Source organism: Dipodomys ordii, unplaced genomic scaffold, assembly GCF_000151885.1.
Source record: "Dipodomys ordii isolate 6190 unplaced genomic scaffold, Dord_2.0 Scaffold14, whole genome shotgun sequence".
Classification (NCBI taxonomy): domain Eukaryota; kingdom Metazoa; phylum Chordata; class Mammalia; order Rodentia; family Heteromyidae; genus Dipodomys; species Dipodomys ordii.
The window spans coordinates 1,109,630-1,132,114 of NW_012267230.1; the positions used below are offsets into that span (position 1 = coordinate 1,109,630).

The 22,485-nt window shown below is 44.1% G+C and overlaps 1 protein-coding gene across 2 annotated transcripts in view; it reads left to right on the top strand.

Moving 5' to 3' along the window:
• The window catches only part of Mettl9 (methyltransferase like 9), a 56,070-nt gene that overhangs the window by 4,543 nt on the left and 29,042 nt on the right, over positions 1–22,485 (top strand). For both annotated transcript variants that reach the window (XM_013011666.1, XM_013011668.1), the window contains exons 2-4: positions 12,355–12,545; positions 17,600–17,809; positions 20,651–20,835. In XM_013011666.1, coding sequence (XP_012867120.1) covers positions 12,355–12,545; positions 17,600–17,809; positions 20,651–20,835 — 586 coding nt within the window. The remainder of the gene's footprint in view (positions 1–12,354; positions 12,546–17,599; positions 17,810–20,650; positions 20,836–22,485) is intronic.

Consider the following 22,485-nt stretch of genomic DNA (forward strand, 5'->3'; position numbering starts at 1 on the left):
CCCCCCCCCCCCCCCCAGAAACGCGGTGGAAAGCCTTGTCCCTCTTTTTGTCTCGCTGAGTCTCTGATACAAAGGGTCGTAAAGGAATGTAACTGCGCCCGACGAACCGTTCCGTTGACATTTACCAACCCTCCCTCCTCCCTCCCCAGCACTTGAAAAATGCCTTTGACAGCTGAGGGCGGCTCACGCCTGTCATCCTAGCTACTCTGGAGGCTGAGGTCTGAGGATCGCGGTTCAAAGCCAGGCCGGGCAGGAAAGTCTCTGAGACTCTTACCCTCCAATTAACCACCCCAAAGCCGGAAGTGGAGCGGTGGCTCAAAGTGGTAGGGTGCTAGCCTTGAGCAAAAGAGCTCAGGGGCAGTGTCTAGGCCCTATGACCGGCCTTCCCTCTCCTCCCCCAAAAGTCTTTGACAGGTCCCCCACTCCTCACCTGCGGACCCTCTTCTCCTTTTCTAGGAGATATGCCCTTTAAACTTGTGTTGAGTTAGCTGACCGGAAGGAGCGTGAGGAGCAATGATGCAAGCTATTAACTAGGAAGAGATTTAAAATAATGGAGCAGGAGAAACTTGTTTTACGACTAGGAGTTGTGGGTTCAGAGTCATGTGAGGGTCACACTCTACCACTTTGAGCCACAGGCCCACTTCTGGCTTTTTTAGTTTTGTGGTACTGAGGAATTGAATCCAGGGCTTCATGCATGCTAGGCAAGCACTCTACCACTAAGCCACATTCCCAGCCCCTAAGTGGCCTTTTTTTTTGGCTCAGTGGAGTGCCAAGAACATGGAGTATGTATAGGTCAGCTGTAGAATTCTTTGACTGCAGTGTTACAGTGTAGTTTGTGGTTATCCTTGCTGTGTGTGTCCCCATGCTCCATTGCCTGTACTAGGGCTTGAACTCTGGGCTTGCGTGCTGTCCCTTAGCTTTCTTAAATTTATATCAAAGAGGGCTTTGAACTGGGAAGTGTTGGCTTTTTTTTTTTTTTTTTGTTGGTGACAGTACTGGAGCTTGAACTCTAGGCCTCACTCTCACCTGGCTTTTTTTTTTGGTCCGGTCGTGGGGCCTGAACTCTGGGCCTGGGCGCTGTCCTTCAGCTCTTCAGCTCAAGGCTAGTGCTCTACATTTGAGCCACAGCACCACTTCCGGCTTTTTTCTTCTTGCTTATATGGTGCTGAGGAATTGAACCCAGGGCCTCATGCATGCAAGGCAAGCGCTCTACCACTGAGCCACCTTCCCAGCCCTCACCTGGCTTTTTTTTTGCTTAAGGCTGGTACTCACTTCTTGAGCCACGGCTCCACTTCTGTCTTTTTGGTGGCTAATTGGAGATTACAGTCTCTTGTGTTTGTCTGCCTCATCTGGTTTCAAGCCATGATCCTAAGATCTCAGCTTCTGGAGTAGCTAGAATTACCAGTGTGAGCCGGTAATGGGGTACCTGACTTCTGGCCTTTTGCTGGTTAATTGTAGGTAAGAGTCTTAGAAGTTTGTCTTCTTGGGCTAGCTTTGAACCTTGATTGTTGACCTAAGCCTCTGGAGTAGCTAGGATTACAAGCATGAGCTACAGTTGCCTGGCAGTTTGGCTTACAGTCAGCATTTGTAGTCCATTTTGTCTTTCTAGAGAGCAATAATGGATTATTGTCATGTCATCTTGTGTCCCATAATTCTCAGGTTTTCAGAAAACTTGCATCCAGCTTGATTTCATGTTTTAATAAAGGTAAAGAATTCTCTAAGGAAGAGATAAAGTGATTCTCTTATAAAAATAACATTTAGTTCTTTTTTTTGGGGGGGGGGGACGGAGATACTAAACCAGGGCTGAAACTCAGTTCCTGACACTTTTGCTCATTGGCTGGTGCTCTACCAACTGAGCCATACCTCCAACCCTAGCATTTAGTTTTTATGAAGTAGCTACTTATACTAGTTAGTTTATAAAGATATTGTTTTTGTGGTACAGGGGATAGAGAGTAGGTCCTGGAGGCTGGGTTTCATTTACCACTTAACTGTATTGCTATTTATTTATTTATTTTGCCGGCCCCAGCGGCTTGAACTCAGGCTCTATCCCTGATCTCCTTTTGCTCAAGGAACTTTACCACTTGAGCCACAGCTAATTCTGGCACTTTCTTTTGGTAGTTTATGGAATACAAAGAGTCATGGACTTTCTTGCCAGGGCTGGCTTTGAACCTCGATCCTCAGATCTCAGTCTCTTGAGTATAAGCTAAGATGAATAGTTGTGAGCCATGGGCACTCGGCTCCATTTTATTTTTAATGGAATCCTAATTTTTTTGAAATACCCCAGTGATTGTGATGATTTGTATTGTTAGGAATGTATATAAACTTAGTATGCAGTCAGCATTATGAAATTGCATGTATTGTCATGGCTTAACTATTTAGCATTGTATTTGAAGTATTACTCAATGTAGAAACAACCCTGAAGTGTGATATAGCACTACTGTCAGCACTGTCACACTTCTGTGGAACATGAATAGTGATGGAGGAAGATGCATTGGAAATGTCATTTTTGCCAAGCAGGTAATAGAAGGTCCTTCCTGGATAGGAAAAAAGGAGGCTTGTTTCCTTTGACATGGAGTTAAGTAAAGTTGGGGTCTCTTGCCTGTTGGTGTTTATGATGACATTTGTGATTAATGCAGCAACTTGGTATGTTTTTAGTGCCCATATAATTTCAACATTGTTTATTTTACTTTATTTTATGGATGCAGTAGACATGGCCTCAGTATTTCCAAAAGAGAGTACTAACTCCTGAATTTTTTTTTAAGACTTTTTAATGTTGTTATAAAGGTGATGTACAGAGGGGTTACAGTTACGTAAGTCAGGTAAAGAGTACATTTCTTTTTGGGCAAAGTCACCCTTTCCCTCACTCCCAGTTTTTTACCTCACATTCCCACCCACGAGTTGTTTAGTTCATTTTCAACATGGTGTCCAGTGAGTACCACTGCTGCATTTGCTCACCCTTTGTCCCCCCATTTCTATGCATCCCCTTATACTACTAAAATATACTGGATTTTAAAGCTGAATTAAAAATTGGATATTTCAGGTTCTGGGTATGTGTATGTGTGTCTGCTAGTTAACCAGCTGTATTAGCAAGTTGGTAGATAATTACTTCAGGAAGAAGATTATTGTGGTGCTTTCTGAGTATTAAAGAGGATCATCTCTTAGAATCAGACATGATTTATTGTTGCTATTATTGTCCTTTTTGGAGACAGGGTCTCACTGTGTGGCCTAGACTGGCCCCAAAGCTCTGGATCCTCCTGCTTTATCCTCCTCAGTGCTAGGATTACAGAAGTATGCCACCATACCCAGTCAAATGTTCTTTTGAGATGAGTACATTTACATTATGGAAGTAATTGTCCAGGAATAACGATTAAAATGAACAAAAGCAGTGTGTACAGAAACCTCTGGAGATGAAACCAAGCAGGAGACTGTCCTTTGTGCATTGTTGCTGAGTTGATGATGTGCTATTTCTTTTATATTCCAGGATCCCAGGCTTACCACAGAACTTTGTTACTTGTGAAGTAACTTTAATGTTTTTTTTTTCCGCCTTCAAATTAATAGTTTTATACAAAGTCTTCTGGTGTTCATTTGGGCGTGTGGGCTCCACAGCCAGCCACATCTGGTTCTTTTGGAGTTGCATGAAAGTAGGGTTATGGATTTGATTGAACTGTACTTAGCACAAATTTTCCTTCTGGTTGTTTTATTAAGGAATTATAAGGAGGATTCTTGGGTTAAGAGAGATCTTGGGTAATGTGTATTCATTAGAAATTGCGATTTCGTTAGGATAGCCTGGAGATACAAGGCGCCTTCATTAGGTTTAGCTCTAAAACTGAAGTCGCCGTGCCATTTTACTAACTTGGGGATTTACATTTCACTTTGGGCAAGTAAGAAGCTTTCTAGGTGCCTGTGGCTGATGCTTAAAATCCTAGCTGCAGCCAGGCACTGGTCTCTCATGCCTATAATTCTAGCTACTCAGGAGGCTGATATCTGAGACTTACAGTTTGAAGCCAGCCTGGCAGGAAAAGTCCATGAGACTTATATTCTATAAAGTACCAACCCCCCCCCCCAACAAGCCCACTCCCTCCCCCTCCCAATACTCCCCCAAACCAAACTGTACATGGAGGTGTAGCTTCAAGTGGTAGAGCACTGGCCTTGAGCAAAAGAAGCAGAGAGACAGCACCCAGGCCCTAAGTTTACGCCCCAGGACTGGCACCCTCCAAAAACAACAACAATAACAATCCTAACTGCTTAGGAAGCTGAGATCTGAGGATTCCAGTTTGAAACCAGTCCTGGCAGACAAATCCAAGGGATTCTTTATCCATGTTTAACCAGCAAAAAGACAGAAGTAGAGGTGTGGCACAAGTGATAGCATGCCAGCCTTGAGCAAACAAGCTAAGTGAGAGCTTGGGGCTTTGCGTTCAAACCCCAGTGTCAATGTGCATGCTCTCTCTCTCTCTCTCTCTCCATATATATATATATATATATATATATATATAGCTCACAGACTGGATTGGTCTCATTGACCTTTTCTAAAGAGTTAGCTGTCGTATTTTTTAACATTTTTAAAAATTAGCATATATAAGTCACGGCGTGGGAGGTAGGTTCATTGTGATATTATCATACATGCATACAATGTCCCCTGATCAAATCCACCCCCAGGTTTTATTGTTCAGTTTTCATACATATTTTACATATACATATAAAGTACTTGAACCATATCTGCCCTCTTTCACCTTCTGTTTGCCCTCTCTGCCCCTGTTGGTACTCACCCAAACAGAATGGTTTTGTACTCTTGTCATTCTTTTTAGTATGCACTAATTGTACACAGGGGTTACACTGTGATAGTTCACACCCACACACATTATATTTTAATCAAATTATCCCGTCATTCTACCCCTCTATTATTCACAATAGCCAAGATATGAAAACAACCCAGATGTTCCACAGTAGATGAGTAGACCCAAAAAAATGTGGTACCTATTTTACACAGCCTTTAGAAGAATAAAATTGTCATTTGCAGGAAAATGGATGGAGCTACAACAAATCATGTTAAGTAAGCCACGCTCAGAGAGACAAACGGTACATGTTCTCTTTGATATGCAGGAGTTAGATCTAAAATGTACTGGATGTAACAAGATTCGAGATATACACGGTGAGACCAAAAGGGGATATTCTTACCAGAGAAACCCAAAGGTGATACCTAAGTGTCTCTTCATATTTATATAAAATAATATACATACTGAAACAAACTCCAAGAGATGGAAACAAGAGTCCTTTTTTTTTGGGTTGGTCATGGGGGTTTGAACTCTGGGCCTAGGCACTGTCCCTCTGCTCTTCAGCCCAAGACTAGTGCTCTACCACTTGAGCCACAGCGCCACTTCTGGTTTTCTGGTGGTTTATTGGAGATTAAAGTCTCACAGACTTTCCTGCCTTGGCTGGCTTTGAACCTCAATCCTCAGATCTCAGCCTCCTGAGTAACTAGGATTATAGGTGTGAGCCACCAGTGCCTGGCTAAGAGGCTTTTTAAAGTTTTTAGTTTTTGATGATTCTGTCTACTTTATGTATGGTCTTTTCATGTGTCTACTTTATGTATGGTCTCTTCATGGGAAGGTGGGGGGAACGATGAAAGTGAACTATACAATTTATTGGTGGAGACGGGAGGTAGGGACTGGGAGAGAGTGAGGGAACAGAAGACACTATATGAAAGGAAATACGCTCATTACCCACTCATGATTATAATCCCTCTGAACATCACCTCTATAATAACAATAAGTTAGTTGTTTTTTTTTAAAGTGGTAAAGCACTAGCCTTGAACAGAAGAGCGCAGGGACAGTGTCTAGGCCCTAAATTCAAGCCTCACGGCAGAGAGGGATAGAGCGAGAGAGGGAGAGAGGGAAAAAGACAAAACAATGACAGAGAACCATGCAGAAGATCTAGGTACCCAGTCATTTTCAAAAAAGGCCAGAGGTACTCAGGTACTCAGTACCAACAGAAATACAGCACAAAGGTTTGACTTCTTGGTTCCAGAATATAGAATCATTTCCACTACAAGGGTAGTCAGAACAAGCCCATGGATACTGACCTTGACAGCTCAGGATCCAACAGTCATGTCCCAAGATTCTGCAGAACTGTCAAAGCAGCCCAGACTCCACATTGATACCTTCTTGTGTGAAAGCATGCCACAGGAGTAGGTATCCTTTCTAGGATATTTCAGTGCATATAGATAGGCAGCGGCACCTCCATGGGGGAAACTTTAAACAGATTAGATTGAGTCTCCAGTTCTTTGATTTCATAAACTGTAAGCACTCCTCCTTTCAAACACTCAGGATTTTATAGTCCAAAGATGTGTGTGTGTGTGTGCATGTGTGCGTGCGTGCGTGCACACACGTGTGTTCCAGTGCGTGTGTGAATGCTGGTACTGGGGGCTCCCTTAGCCTTTTTGCTCAAGGCTAGCACTCCACCACTTGACCCACAGCTTCATTTTCAGCTTTTTTGGTGGGTTAATTGGAGATAAAAGTCTCATGAACTTTCCTGCCTAGGCAGGCTTCAAACCACAATTTTTACCCTTCTGAGGTAGCTAGGATTACAGGCATGAGCCCCTGGCATCCGGCTTCACAGTCCTAAGATTTTAACAAAGCTTCAGAGGATCAAAACAACAGAGCCTCTTCACTGGACGTTCCTAGGGTCTCCTAGGGTACCTTCAAAGGGGAGGTAAAAACCCTTGGTATATTACACAGTAGAAAGGCAGCCTCATTTTCTTGTGAAGTTGGAAAGAGAATGAGAGAGGAAAGTAAGCCTTTCCAAAGACTAAAGTACTGAGCGGCAAAGGCTTGTGAGCAGCAAACAGGACATAGTCCAGCAGGTGTCTGGCCAGCTGGCTGACCCCTCAAGCCTGGATAAATCATGCCTGACTCTGCAGCTTCCACAAGTGAGAGGTAAGGACAGGAAACCCAAGCTGTCCTGCAGACGCCATTTGACCCTGCTTGTGACAGCCAAGGATGCTCTCATTTTGGAAAATGAGAAAGATTTTTCAGTTTACTTTGAATCTCTTTTCCAGTGTGCCATAGCACAGTTCTGAACTTATTATATAAGAAGGTTTAAAAAAATGCCTTTGGGAGGGTAAGGGGGGGCATAGAAATGGAGGGACAAAGGGTGAACAAATGTAGCAGTGGTACTAACTAGATGATATTCTGATAATGAATTATACAACTTGTGCGCAGGATAGGAGGAAAAACTTAAGAGGGAAGGAAGATATGACATTGTCCAAAAAGAAAGGTACTCTGAGTTACATAACTGTAACCCCTTTGTACATCACCTTTATAATAAAAAATTTAAAAAGAAGCTAAGAATCTAAATCACAAATATGTACATATTTTGTAATTTTAAGTTACATCTTTTTTTGGGAGGGGAGGGGGTTAGTCTTGGGGCTTGAACTCTGGGCCTGGGCACTGTCCCTCAGCTCTTCAGCTCAAGGCTAGTGCTCTACCACTTGAGACACAGTGCCGCTTTTAGTCTTTTGGTGGTTAATTGGAGATAAGAGCCTTAAAGACTTTCCTGGCCCAGGCTGAGTTTGAACTGCGATCCTCAGATATCAACCCTGTGAGTTGCTAGGATTACAGGCGTGAGCCACCAGCGCCCAGCTAAGTTACATCTTTTGATGCAATCTAATGAATGATAAGTTTTTGAATGTTATAGGTGCTTTAAAAAATAAAATAGGTGGGCTGGGAAGGTGGCTCAGTGGTAGAGCGCTTGCCTTGCATGCCTGAGGCCCTAGGTTTGATTCCTCAACAAAAAGAAAAAACCCGGAAGTGGCGTTGTGGCTTAAGTGGTAGAGCGCTAGCCTTGAGCTGAAGAGCTGAGGAATAGTGCCCAGGCCCAGAGTTCAGGCCCCACGACCGGACACACACACACACAAAAAAATAGGCACTGGGCTCTGGTGACTCATGCCTGTAATCCTAGCTACTCTGGAGGCTGAGATCTGAGGATCCTGGTTGAAAGCCAGCCTGGGCCAGGAAAGTCTTTAAGGCTCTTATCTCCAATTAACCACCAGAAGACTAAAAGTGATACTGTGTCTCAAGTGGTAGAACACTAGCCTTGAGCTGAAGAGCTGAGGGACAGTGCCCAGGCCCAGAATTCAAGCCCCATCATCGACAGATGGCACTGATGGCTCACACCTGTAATCCTAGCTACTGGGAAGGTTGAGATGTGAGGACTGCAGCTTGAAGGCAGCCTGAGAGACTGTGAGACTCCTATGTCCTATCTCTAGTTAACCACCAAAAAGCTAGAAGTGGGGCTGGGAAGTTGGCTCAGTGGTAGAGTGCTTGCCTCGCATGCACAAGGCCCTGGGTTTGATTCTCAGCACCACATAAACAGATAAAGCTGGAAGTGGCGCTGTGACTCAAGTGGTAGAGCGCTAGCTTGAGCTGAAGAGTGCAGGGACAGCACCCAAGCCCAGAGTACAAGCCCCATGACTGAACAAAAAACCCCACAAAAACTAGAAGTGGAGGTGTGATTCAAGTGGTAGAGAGTGCCAATCATGAGTTTAAATGCTAAGGACTGTGCTGAGGCCTTGAGCTCAAACCCCAGTAGCAGTATTTAAAAAAAAAATAAAAGTTTAAAACCTTTGGAATCTGTCCCCGGAGAAGATTGCCATGGTTTGGTTGCAGCAAAAAAATTTTTTTTTTTTTGGTCGGTCGTGGGGCTTGAACTCTGGGCTTGGGAGTTGTCCCTGTACTCTTCAGCTCAAGGCGAGTGCTCTACTGCTTGAGCTACAGCGCCACTTCCAGTTTTCTGGTGGTTAATTGGAGATGAGAGTGTCATGGACTTTCCTACCCAGGCTGGCTTTGAACCACGATTCTCAGATCTCAGTCTCCTGAGTAGCAAGGATTACAGGCGTGAGCCACTGGTGCCCGGCTTGCAGCAAGTTTTATAATGATTTCTATAGGTCATCAATTGAGAGGCTGTCAATGACTTTTTTTTTTAATTTATTTTTATCAATAACCTAGTTAGCAGGATTTATGGGTCCTTTCAGGTTCAAGAGCTCCAGAGCACTTGTTTTCACTCAAGTACTAGGTACGATCAAAAAAGACCCTGCTGCAGTGTGTTTATTTATTTATTTATTTATTTTTTTGGGTGGGGGGGTCCGGTCTTGGAGCCTGAACTCTGGGCCTGGGCACTGTCCCTCAGCTCTTCAGCTCAAGGCTAGCGCTCTACCACTTGAGCCACAGCGCCACTTCCGGCTTTTTACATTTTACTTATGTGGTGCTGAGAAATCGAATCGAGGGACTCAGGCATGCAAGGCAAGCGCTCCACCACTGAGCCATCTTCCCAGCCCTGCAGTCTGTTGCTTTCCATTTTTGTTCCAAGTGTGCCTACAGTAAAATGTGACGGCCGCTCATTTCTCTTGTCTGGCTTTATTTCTCCCCAGACAGTTCATCTAACCACGCTGCTTCTTGCATTTTCGAGCTGGCAGCTGCAGTTGCTTGCTGCACTGGGGACTCTTGGAAAACCTTTTTCCTTGTAAGAAACTTTTCCATTTGTGAAGACCAAGAGTGAACCATATAGGTGTGTGGACCACAGTGTAGCCGGTGCTTTTCTGCTCTAGCTGGAAGCACTCACTGACTACAGAAGAATGAACATGGTGACTGTTTCAACAAAACTCTATTTGTAGCTGGAAGCCAGCCCAAGCAAGAAGTTCATGAGACTACAATTAACCAACAAAAAGCCAAATGTGAGATGAAGCATGGAGCTACTGCTCAAAATGATACAACCTTGAGTGAAAAGCTAAGGAACAGTGCTTGAGTTCAAACTCCAGTATGGGCACATTGTCTGTCATCCAGGTAGTGGTTTTTGTCTTCTGTAGTAGGCATTCTGGAGAATCAACAGTGAGTGAGCCAGATGTTGGTGGTTCACACCTGTAATTCTAACTGCTCAGGAGGCTGAGATCTGAGGATCACAGCTTGAAGCCAGCCTGGGCAAGAAAGTCTGTGAGACTCTTAGCTCTACTAAATCTCAGAAAAAGCTGGAAGTGGCGCTGTGGCTCAAATGGTAGAGCAATAGCTCTGAGCAAAAGAAGCTCAGGGACAGCACCCAGGCCCTGAGTTCAAGCTCCAGAGTGGCCTCCATCATAGAGAATACTGAATTGCCCCACGAGGACCTAAGTATATTAACACAGCTCATGTCCTATACTGAAATAGAACTGTGACACAAGATGTCTTAAGTAAATGGCCGGGTGCTGGTGGCTCACACCTGTAATCCTAGCTACTCAGAGGCTGAGACCTGAGGGTCATGGTTCAAAGCCAGCCTGGGCAGGAAAGTCCATGAGAATCTTATCTCCAATAAACCACTAGAAAACCAGAAGTGTTGCTGTAGCTCAAGTGGTAGAGAGTTTGCCTTGAGCTGAAGAGCGCAGGGGGAGCGCTGAGGCCCAGAGTTCAAGCCCCATGACAGACCAAAAAAAAAAAAAATGTTTGAGCCAGAGCACTTGCAGACTGAGGAAAAAAGTGTAGCACTGAATGTAGGAAGCTTTGTAGCTTGTCCTGTCAGTGGGGAAAAGGAAGAGTTGTATGCAAAATCCAAGAAAATTCTGGTAGTAACCATTGTTAAAGAAGTCAGCTACTGGAAAGATTTGTTATCTAGTTTGGAGTACAGTGTTTGTAAAATGATAAATCTTTGAGATGTATTGTGCTCTTTTGTTGCTTTGTAACTGGTTTCTCTTCCCCTTTGTTTTGATGTCAGTACTGGGGCTTGAACTTGGGGCCTGGGCCCTGTCACTTATCTTTTTGTTTGTTTATTTGTTTGTTTTTGGGTCCAGTCATGGGCCTGAACTTTGGGCACTGTCCCTCAGCTCTTTACCTCAAGGCTAGCGCTCTACCACTTGAGCCACAGCTCCACTTCAGGCTTTTTGCTGGCTACTTGCAAATAAGTGTCTCTTGGATTTATCTGCCCAGGCTGCCTTTGAAGCATGATCCTCACATCTCATCCTCTTGAGTGGCTAGGATTCCAGGTGTGAACAATAACCAGTTCCTTAATGTTAGTGTCAGTTCCTTTTAATGTTAGCGTCAGGGATGTTACTCAAGATTTCATTTAGCAAGCTAGGGTGGCTGTTAAATTGGTCCACCAGTTTTGCAAGATGTTACAGGACTCCTGCTGCTGACACATGGCTCTACTTGTCAGAGAGAGACAAGTTATCTTGTGGGAAGAACTGGGTGATTCCTAGCAGGTTTGGATGAATGGCTCACTTTGAGCTACGTGGTGGTCCATTCTGGGCTCACTTATCAGTGACATTAGAGCAACCTTGTTGTCACAGAATTCTCACTGCATGTTCTGTGTTTTTTGGTTTTTTTTTTGGTTGGTCATGGGACTTGAACTCTGGGCCTGGGTGCTATCCCTCAGGTCTTCAGCTCAAGGTGAGTGCTCCACCACTTGAGCACCACTTCTGGTTTTCTGAGTGGTTTATTGGAGATAAGAGTCTCATAGCCTTTCCTGCCTGGCTGGCTTTGAACTGCAATCTTCAGATCTCAGCCTACTGAGTAGCTAGGATTACAGGCCTGAGTCACCAGTGCCTGGCTCTGTGGTTTTGTTTAATCCTCCCAGTTCCCAGTCAGGATAGACAGATGCCTCTCTAGTCTGCAGGTGAGTGAAGAGAGGCTTGGATTAGGGGACTTGCTGAGTTTACGGCCATGTACAGTCGGCTTTCCCAATTCACTTATCTGGTACACTAACTCAGAGAAATGGAAAACATTATCATGGAAGATAAAATTTTATTTACAGTTTAAGCTTTTGAATTTTGTTCTAAAAAGTCTGTTTCTGGGTAGGTGCTGGGGACTCATGCCTTTGATCCTAGCTACTCAGGAGGCTGAGATCTGAGGATCACAGTTTGAAGCTAGCTAGCACTGAAAAGTTTGTGCGACTCTTACCTCCAACTAACCAGCAAAAAACCGGAAGTGGAGCTGTAGCTCAAGTAGTAGAGTGCCAACTGTGTGTAAAAAACAAACAAAAAACAAGCAAGAGCAGGAGACTCTGATTTTAAGCCCCAGTAATGACACAAAATGAAACAATCCCCCTTAAAAAAACAAAAACCCAGAAAAACAAGGTCTTCTCACTCTCCCCTTTCTTCTGCCACCTGCCTGGAGGGTTGAGACTGGAATCAAGTGAAAAGTCATGTCTGAAGAAATGTTTGCTCCTTTCACAGGCCAACATAGGCTTAAAAGATGACAGTTAATATTCATGGTACGATCTCAAAGTCCATGAGACTGTAGTATTTGAAATCTTAAATTTGATTTGAGTCATTTTCTTTTCATTTGTTTTTGAATTTCTTAGGTGACATTGTGTTTTTTAATTTTTATTTCTTTTTAGTGGTATGTGTGCAACAGAGAGAAGTTATGCGAGTCACTTCAGGCCGTCTTTGTTCAGAGTTACCTCGATCAAGGGACACAGATCTTCCTAAACAACAGCATTGAGAAATCCGGCTGGCTGTTCATCCAGTTATATCACTCTTTTGTGTCATCTGTTTTTAGCCTGTTTATGTCTAGAACGTCTATCAATGGGTAAGTGAATGCTGGACCTTGTCTTTTTTAAAAAGTTTAAAAAGTAAAGAGGAAAATTAGCCAGCACATTAGATATTGATCACCTCAGCTAAAATACTTGTCAAAATCTTTGGCTGTCAGTCCACTGTGTGGCTTTCTATTCTTAGGCTTAAATTTACTCCAACTTGTCAAGTAGTCTTGGTAGTCTTCTTAGTTACTTAGTTTGATTCTTTCCTAGCCTTTTTTTTTTTTTTAATGCCAGTCTTGGGGTTTGAACTCAGGGCCTGGGTGCTGTCCCTTAGCTTTTTCACTCAAGGCTAGCATTCTACTACTCGAGCCATTGCTCCACTTCTGGTTTTTGAATGGTTAATTAGAGATAAGAATCTCATGGACAGGGCTGGGAAGGTGGCTCAGTGGTAGAATGCTTGCCTTGCATGCCTGAGGCCCTGGGTTCGATTCCTCAGCACCACATAAGCAAAAAGAAAAAAGCACAACTCTCTACAGTGTGTGCTTACCAGAAACCTTGCTCTGCAAATGTTGCTATTATAGCTAGGGCCTTTTTTTTTTTTTTTCTTTCAGTTGTGGGGCTTGAACTCTGGGCCTGGGCGCTGACCCTGAGCTCTTCAGCTCAAGGTAAGACTTGAGCCACAGCACCACTTCGGTTTTTTGGTAGTTAATTGAAGATAAGAGTCTCATGGACTTTCCTGCTTGGGCTGGCTTTGAACCTGGATCCTCAGAGCTCAGCCTCCTGAGTAGCTAGGATTACAGGCGTGAGCCCCCAGTTTTTATTGTGTTAGACCCGGTTTTTATTGTGTTAGACTTTGCCATGCAACTCCAGAAGTCTGATTTTCCTGGTGTTGCCTCGTTAGATTAAAACTACCCACTGTCCCCTAGAGGACAAAGTCTGTCCTGATTGAGCAACACACTAAGCTCATGATTTTGGATTATTTTTTTAGCATTCTGGGTTTTGTCCCCTTGTTTTTTTTTTTTTTTTGGCGGTCGTGGGGCCTGAACTCTGGGCCTGGGCGCTGTCCCTCAGCTTTTCAGCTCAAGGCTAGTGCTCTACCACTTGAACCACAGCGCCACTTCTAGCTTTTTCTGCTTATGTGGCGCTGAGGAATCGAACCCAGGGCCTCATGCATGCAAGGCCAGCACTCTACCACTGAGCCACCTTCCCAGCCCTAGCATTCTGGGTTTTGAACTCAGGGGTTCCACTTGAGCTATGCCCCAGTCTTTTTTGCTCTTTTTTTTCTCTCCCCCCTCTCATGTTTTGCCCTCTCATGATTGGCCTTGGACTGTGATTCACCTGTTCTTCCTCATGGTTGGGATTATAGTTGTATATCTCTAGACCCAGGTTAACTGTTGCAGTGAGGCTGGTCTGGGACTGCAGTCCTCCCCATGTCTGTCTCCCAAGCAGCTGGTATTGTAGGTATGTACAACTGTGCCTGGCCTTGATTTATTTTTTAATATTATTGATCTTTTCATGGAGCCTCTATTACTCGTGTCTTTGGAAGTAGTACAGTACTCTCCTTCCCCCATTGTCTACAATCAGGTGACATTGTGCGCTCTGACTTAGATGATCTAGAGCTATAGAATTTTCTAAGTGTCACGTGAGAGTTCCTCCCCACTAAGGAGATGGCTTGGGAAGCTTTAAAGCAGAATGACAGGACTTGAAACTTAACTGCCTGTCTGTGGTGTTGCCTGTAGTCCCTTCCAGCTGGGACTGAATGAACAATGAACATCTGTTCCAGGAAGTTCAGACTTGGTTAGATGTGCTTGTTTTTCTACTAGAATACACCAAAACTGAGGTCAGAAACAGCTTGTGTTAATGAGGTGTGGTTGTCTTTGGTGAATCCACACAGTTTATAGCATCCTGGTCAGGTGACTCTGGGGTCCCCCACGCCCCTTTTTGCCACTTACTGAAAATATATTACTGTTTTCAAATGAAAGCATTTTAATAGAAATATTCCCATCATAACAAGCAATAGTTTATGGCATTTCCTTTTCTTTAATGCACTTAGCTTTTATTTTTTTCCATTCACTTGGCCCCTTATTGGTGGGATTACTCCTGCCCCTGTAGTATAGAAATTTTACTCCTGGGGTTTGGAGGCTTGGCTCAGTTGGTCAAAGTGTTAGCCAGTGAGTGAAAGTGGCAGATACCGAGTTCAAGTCTTGGTCTCTGATCTAAAAAAAAGAAAAGAAAAGAAAGTTTATTCCTATGCGAGCTAGAATGGCTACCATTACAGTTTTAAATATACCACTTAATTTGGCCAACATTTAGGTAAGAACATTTCTGTTTCCAAGTACTATGATACCTGTCTGTCCCTAGAACTGTGATATTTCATTTTCCAGTTCATTTGTTGACATATATACATATATATGTGTGTGTGTATATATATATATATATATAAAACTATTACTACTACTACTATTACTATTATTATTAGTAGTAAGCTGGTTCTAGGGCTTGAACACGGGGCCTGAGTACTGTTCCTAAGCTGCTTTTTACTTAAGGCTAGTACTCTATATCACTTGAGCCCCAGCTCCACATTCGGTTTTCTGGTGGTTAATTGGAGACAAGAGTCTCACACACTTTCTACCCTGGCTGGCTTTGAACTGTGATCCTCGGATCTCAGCCTCCTGAGTAGCTAGGCTTACGGGCATGAGCCCCCAGTGCCCTGCTTTCCTTTGGGTCTTGCAAAGAAGTCACATAAGAAATTAGCTTCGAAATATTTCAATATAAAAAAGCATTTACTGTAACTAGTTTATGAAATTTGGTGCAAGTCTTTAATGGGCACAGAGGAGAGGCCCTGTGACTGGAACTTCACTGTAATTCCTCCCTGCAGCTGGTTTACCGCAAGCCCCACAGGTCTGCCCCTGTGTAGCAAGTATCTTTGACACTGATGGTTTCCAGAAAGTGGAAGTGCAGTCCCCATTTCCCAGCCCTTCCTAGACCTGGACATTGCACTGTGTTTCCCAGGGGTGACAAGGGGCATGGGAGCTGTTCTGGCTGTAAAGGAATTCTGGAAGTGGTGGGTCCCAGCTCCAGGCTCAGCCTCCCTGCAGCTGCAGCTGCCCCTCAGGCTCATCCTTAGTGTGACTTCTGGCTTTGTTTAAGGAAATGCTCCGCCCCTTAAAGGAAGTTGCAGAATTGTGCCCCCCACAGCAGGGTTTAGACTAGCCTGGTGCTAGCTGTGGAGTGCCATTCCTTCCCAAGGTCAGGTTTCTGAGACACTTGAGCCATATAGCTACTTCTCTGAGGGTTCTCGTCCATCTCCACTTAACTTTTCTCAGTCTCTTTTCAAAGATATTTCTGTCGCCTGAAAAGTTGTTTAGGGCTGGGTGCCAGTGGCTCATGCCTAGAATCCTAGCTACTCAGGAGGCTGAGGTCTGAGGATTGAGGTTTGAAGCCAGTCTGAACAAAAAAGTCCATGAGACTCTTTATTTCCAGTTCATCAGCAAAAAGCCAGAAGTAGCGCAGTGGCACAAGTGGTAGAACACCAGCCTTGCATGAAAAAGCAAGTATAAATCTAAGGACCACTTTTTTTTTTTTTTCCTCCAATACTAGTGTTTAAATTCAGAGCCTTCTGCTTGCTAGGCAGGTGCTCTACCACTGGTGCTACATTCCAACTCCTTTTCTTTTCTAATTTTTTAAAGTTATTTTTCAAATAGGGTCTCATAGTTTTACTCAGACTAGCCTAGAACCACAATCTTCCTGTTTATGCCTCTCCCATTATAGGTGAAGACCACCACACCCAGCTTTATTGTTTGAGATGCAGGCTCTTGCTTACTTGTTGCCAGGACTGTTCTTGTTAAACCTCCTGATCTTCATTTTCTCTTTGTAGCCTGGATTGCAGGAGTGAGCCAATTCACCTGATCTTTTCCTTTTTTTTTTTTTGTTGGTTGTGGGGCTTGAACTCTGGTCCTGAGCACTGCCCCTCAGCTCTTCAGCTCAAGGCAAGAGCTCTACCGCTTGAGTGCCACTTCCCGTTTTCTAGTGGTTTATTGGAGATAAGAGTCTGACAGACTTTCCTGCCCGGGCTGCCTTTGAACCTCGATCGTCAGATCTCAGCCTCCTGAGTAGCTAGGATTACAGGCGTGAGCCACCGGTGCCCGGCTAAAGGGTCTCTTAAAAGGTCTATTATACATGGATTAGAATAATGTGGCTTAGTGGTAGAGTGCTTGCCTAGCACGCATGAAACCTTGGGTTTGATTCCTCAGTACCACATAAACAGAAAAAGCCATAAGTGGTGTTGTGGCTCAAGTGGTAGAATGCTAGCCTTGAGCAAAAGAAGCTCAGGAACAGTGCCCAGGCTCTGAGTTCATGCCCTGAGACTGGCCAAAAAAAAGTCTTATACAAATCGCTTTTTTTCTCATCCCCTCATCTGGTGAGTAGTTCCATCTTTCAAATGCTATGTATGATTTAGCTATCTAGGGAGGTGCCTGATTCAGTTACCTGACATCTTATTAACTGGCCCACGTATTTGCTGCCAAGCTTTTACCTCTTCTTTCTATGTTCACTGAAGTTGCCTATACCCTTCTCTCATCCTTGATCCACCTCTTCCTTTCCTTCACCTTGTCAGCTCCCCCCACTCCTGTGCCTTTTGGAATATTATTTGCAACTCACAAGACAAATCATATGGAGATAAGTTTCTTACCTTGCTAACTTCACTTTTTTTGCGGGGTGGGGGGTGGGGGGATGGTCTGTCCTGGTGCTTGAACTCTAGGCCTGGACACTGTTTCTGAGCTCAAGTCTAGCACTCTACCACTTTGAGCAACAGCACCAATTCTGGCTTTTTGGCAGTTCATTGGAGATAAGAGTGTTCTGCCTTTCCTGTTCAGGCTAGGTTTAAACCATGATCCTCAGATCTCAACCTCCTGAGTAGCTAGTATTCTAGGCATGAGCCACCAATGCCCAGCCTGACTTTTCCTTTTTAAAAGTCATAGTAGTCAAGTAAAAGATAAATTTTCAGTTGAAAGCTTGTTGGTGCTGAGTCACTGCCTGCCACTGTGCTTGTGTGTGTGGGTCTTCATTTCCACAGACTTCCATTTATGTCGCTTTTTCCCCCCCGCAGGTTGCTAGGAAGAGGCTCAATGTTTGTGTTTTCACCAGATCAGTTCCAGAGACTACTTAAAATTAATCCGGATTGGAAAACCCACAGACTGCTTGACTTAGGTGCTGGTGATGGAGAAGTCACAAAAATAATGAGTCCTCATTTTGAAGAAATCTATGCCACCGAGCTTTCAGAAACCATGATCTGGCAGCTGCAGAAGAAGAAGTACAGGTACTACCTTGAGATGGAGCTTGGGTGCTTTGCTTGGTTTTTGATGGATTTCTTCTTAAAGTGTATTTTTTTAAAAAGCTCTGAACCAAAAACAGTTTTCTGTGGTCAGGAATTAAAAGACGAGTAAGTGGAAATTTAGAAATAATCCTTCCATGGCTGTATTTCTGAGGGGCAGAGGAGGGGCAGAAAGGGAGATGTGTGTGTTTGTGTGTGTGTGTGTGTGTGTGTGTGTGTGGAGGGCACAGAGGGGTATGTGTGTGTGTGTGTGTGTGTGTGTGTATGTGCGTGCCAAGGGATAGTGGAAACCACTGGGTAAGGTCGGTCATTTGTTGGGACTTGGTCCCCAGGTAGGATTGAGCCACAGCGCCACTTCTGGTTTTCTGGTGGTAAATTGGAGATAAGAGTCTCATGGACTTTCCTGCCTGGGCTGACTTTGAACCGTAATCCTCAGATCTCAGCCTCCTAAGTAGCTAGGACTATAGGGGTGAACCACTGGTTCCTGGCTGTTCTACACTATTTTTAAGTATACAGTTTGGTTAGTGGTTTTCAGTATAGCATATTTATATTGTACTGTTAAATATTCCCAGAGCTGAAACTGTCCCCAACAAACTAGGAGTTTCCTTTTTACCTCCTAGCCCCTGCTTGTCCTGTTTGTGGGTTTGCCTCTTCTGGGTGCTTTTGTTCTTTGTGACTGGCCTGTTTCACTAAGCATGATATCGTTATGTCCCTCCACGCTTCTGGTGTGTCTTTAAGATGGTGCGGGTGACATCCCAACCTGTGCATGTACATCCATTTGTACATTCATTTTCTTTTTTTTTTTTTTTTGGGTCCGGTCGTGGGGCCTGAACTCTGGGCCTGGGCGCTGTCCCTCAGCTCTTCAGCTCAAGGCTAGCACTCTACCACTTGAGCCACAGTGCCATTTCCAGCTTTTTTCTTTTTGCTTATGTGGTGCTGAGGAATCGAACCCAGGGCCTCATGCATGCAAGGCAAGCAATCTACCACTGAGCCACCTTCCCAGCCCCTGTACATTCATTTTCTGATTGACATTCACCTTCTCCCATTTGTCATTGTGAGTCAGTGCGAACATAGGTATGCAGGCCTGCTTTCACTGTTGGGTTGTGTGTGCAGCAGTGCAATTGCTGGTCCCATACCATATCTGCTTTTTTTTTTTTTTTTTGGTTATGGCGCACTGTTCCTGAGCTCTTTTTGCTCAAGGCTAATGCTCTACCACTTTGAGCCACAGCTCCACTTCTAGTTTTCTGGTGGTTGATTGGAGATAGAGTCTCATGGGGACTTTCTTGTCTGGGCTGGCTTGATCCTCAGATCTCAGCCTCCTGAGTAGCTAGGATTATAGGCATGACTTACCAGCACCTGGCTATTCCCTCCCCCTGCCTTTTTTTTTTTGGCCAGTCCTGGGGCTTGAACTCAGGACCTAGTTGCTGTCCCTGAGCTTCTTTAGCTCAAAGCTAATGCTCAACCACTTAAGCTAATTGGAGGTAAGAGTCTCACAGACTTTCCTGCCCAGGCTGACTTTGAACCATAATCCTCAGATCTCAGCCTCCTGAGTAGTTAGGATTACAGGTGTGAGCCACCAGCGCCCGGCGACCAAGTGATTTTGAAGTCTTAATGTCCCATTTGTCTCAGAGTACCGTTACACACTTGTACAACTAAAGAATCCAACTAGGTTCTTGAAGTTTGTTAGGCTTGGCTTGGAGGAGACCTTAGTTTTATGAGTATAGATGGAAAAGAAGATGCACCTGAGTGGTTTGGGTTCCTTTTCCTTGTACTTCTCACAAGGGCCATCAAATAGCATTCTGCTAATGAGTTTTTCAAAACAGTCCTCATTCTAAAGTATGCTTTTAGAACTTTCTAAGATCGCTCTTGTAGCCATTCAGTGTTACTAAAATCTTGTTTTCAAAGATCATTCTTTGTGTGCCCTTTTCATCGATCACTACCACACCTGTCATATATTCTGCGTGGCAGAACCAAACAGGAGTCAGTAGCTCATTGAATTGCCTTAATGGAGCCGTAGCTAGGACCCTACATAATGATGCTTCCTTTTTTCTCTTTTTGGCAGTACAGGGGTTTGAACTCAGGGTCTTGCTGAGCCACAACTGTGGTCCTTTTTTTTTTTTAGCCGGGGTTGGGGTGGGGAGGAGTGTGTGTGCCAGCACTGGGGCTTGAACTCCAGGTCTCATACTCTTGCTTGGCTTTAACTCCCAGCTGCTGTTCTGGGTTTTTGCTAGATAATTGGAGATAAGCATCTTGCCAGTTTGTCTGCCTTTGAACCTGCAGTCCTCAGCGCTCAGCTTCCTAAGTAGCTACAATTATATGCATGAGCCACCAGTGCCTACCTATTTGACAGTGATTTTTTTTTTTCAATCATGGGCTTGAATTCAGGGCCTGTCCCTGAGCTCTTTTGCTCAAGGTGAGCACTCTACCACTTGAGCCACAGCGCCACTTACAGTTTTCTGGTGGTTAATTGGAAATAAGAGTCTTCACGGACTTTTCTGTCCAGGCTGGCTTTGAATGGCGATCCTCAGATCTTAGCCTCCTGAGTGCTGGCTACTTAGTGCCTGGCTATTTATGAGTGGCTCTCTTAAAAGAGGCTTTGTAAGTTTATTATTTGTAAACAGGTGGAATGGTAGATTTAAAGAAATGTGGTTGTCATTTTTCTCTTGTCTAGCCTTTGTTTTGCTGTAAATATAAATGATCTAAATACATAGTTGGTTTTTATTTGATTTAGGAGACAAGTTAGGGCCTTTATTTGCATGTCAGTTGTTTTTAAAGCTGTTTTTAAGGAGAGAAATCCTAACTATTAAGTTCTTTCTCATTCTCCAGAGTGCTTGGTATAAATGAATGGCAGAATACAGGCTTCCAGTATGACGTCATCAGCTGCTTGAATTTGCTGGACCGCTGCGATCAGCCCCTGACTCTGTTAAAAGATATCCGAAGTGTCTTGGAGCCAACTAGAGGCAGGGTCATCCTAGCTCTGGTTCTGCCCTTTCATCCTTACGTGGAGAACGGTAAGTGGGCAGACCAGCTCTTACCCAAGACGCTGCTAATTGCTGTTGGTGATTTCATGCTGTGCACAATTAAACAGCGTCTACTCTTTCTTACAGTAGCCTGGAATTTCAAATAACATAGCCCATCTAAACATATTCCCTTGGTTAAGCGTCATCTTAAGTCTACTGCTCCTCTAGTACTGGAAGTATATTCATTCTCAGCTGGGTCTGCCTGCTTGAGATAGGAGGCCTACGGTGTATCTGTATTATCTGTTTTATTTATGGGCTTCACAGCTGGCTGAGCAGTAAATGATGTCTTCCACTCTGCTCAAGTGTGCCTGCTAAATGGCATGGCTCTTTTGTTCTGCAGTTTGCCTCTCTTGGCTGAGATTCTAAGAAGGTTAAATGGTCCTACCCATTGTCCTCTCTTCTCCCCACCCCCATTCTGGGGCTTGCACTCTGGCCTGAGCACTGTCCCTGAACTTTTGTGTTCAAGGCTAGTGCTCTACCACTTGAGCCATAGGTCCACTTTTTGCTTTTTGTGGTTAATTGGAGAGAAGAGTTTCACTGACTTTCCTGCCTGGGCTGGCTTTGGACCTTGGTCCTCAGATCTCAGTCTCCTGAGTATCTAGGATTTACAGGAGTGAGCCACTGGCACCCAGCTCCATTGAAGACAATTTCTGTTCTGGCAGCTATCGTTTGTTTATGTAACATGACTTTTTTATTTCCTGTTGCTCTTTAATAGCATTAACTCAAAAATGTGCTAGGAGAAATGGATTGATTTCATATTACTTCAGATTTACTATAACTTCTGGCACTTAATGTGGCCTAGTGTTGCACATTAATTCATCATTTTAGTTTATGTGGGTTGCATTTCAGGTCATCTTGAAAGTGATGGCTTTAAGTTTCATTTTCATAAGTTAATGTACATTAATTTAAAATTTATTATTATACAGTTCACATATGTTCATACCTAAAAATGGTTAGGTTTTCTATTTCTTGCCTAGTTTGGCCATGCCTTCAAAAACTTAGAAAATGCACTACATAGTACCATAGTTACTAACTGTCATGAAAAGCTGCCTCTCAGGCAACCTGTATCTGTGTCATGATTTTAACACCATGGAATGCTTGATAGGCTTATGTTACTGTTTGTTTTGACTCCTCTCCCCCTTCCCTTTCTTCTCTTCCCCCATCCCCCTCTTCTCTTGTCTTCTTCCCCCTATCTGGCTCCCTTCTCCTCTCCTCTTCTCTCCATGTCCCTTTCCCCTCCCTTCCCTTCATTTCTGTGGATTTGAACTCATAGCTTCATGTTTGCTAGGCAGGTGCTCTACCACCTGAGCCATGCACCAGCCCTTTTTGCTTTTAGTATTTTTCAAATAGGGTCTTTTTGCTGATTATGCTTCCATTTAGGCTTCTGAGTAGCTGAGATGGCAAGCACATACCACTGTACCTAGCATTTTACTAGTTGAGATGGAGTCTTGAGAACTCTTCCTGGGTTGGCCTTGAATTGTGAGCCTCTCAATTAGTAATACAGGCATGAACCACTGTGCCCAGCTCCTTTTTTTTTTTTATTTGTCAGTCCTGGGGCCTGAACTCTGGGCCTGGGCGCTGTCCCTCAGCTCTTCAGCTCAAGGCTAGCGCTCTACCACTTGAGCCACAGCACCACTTCTG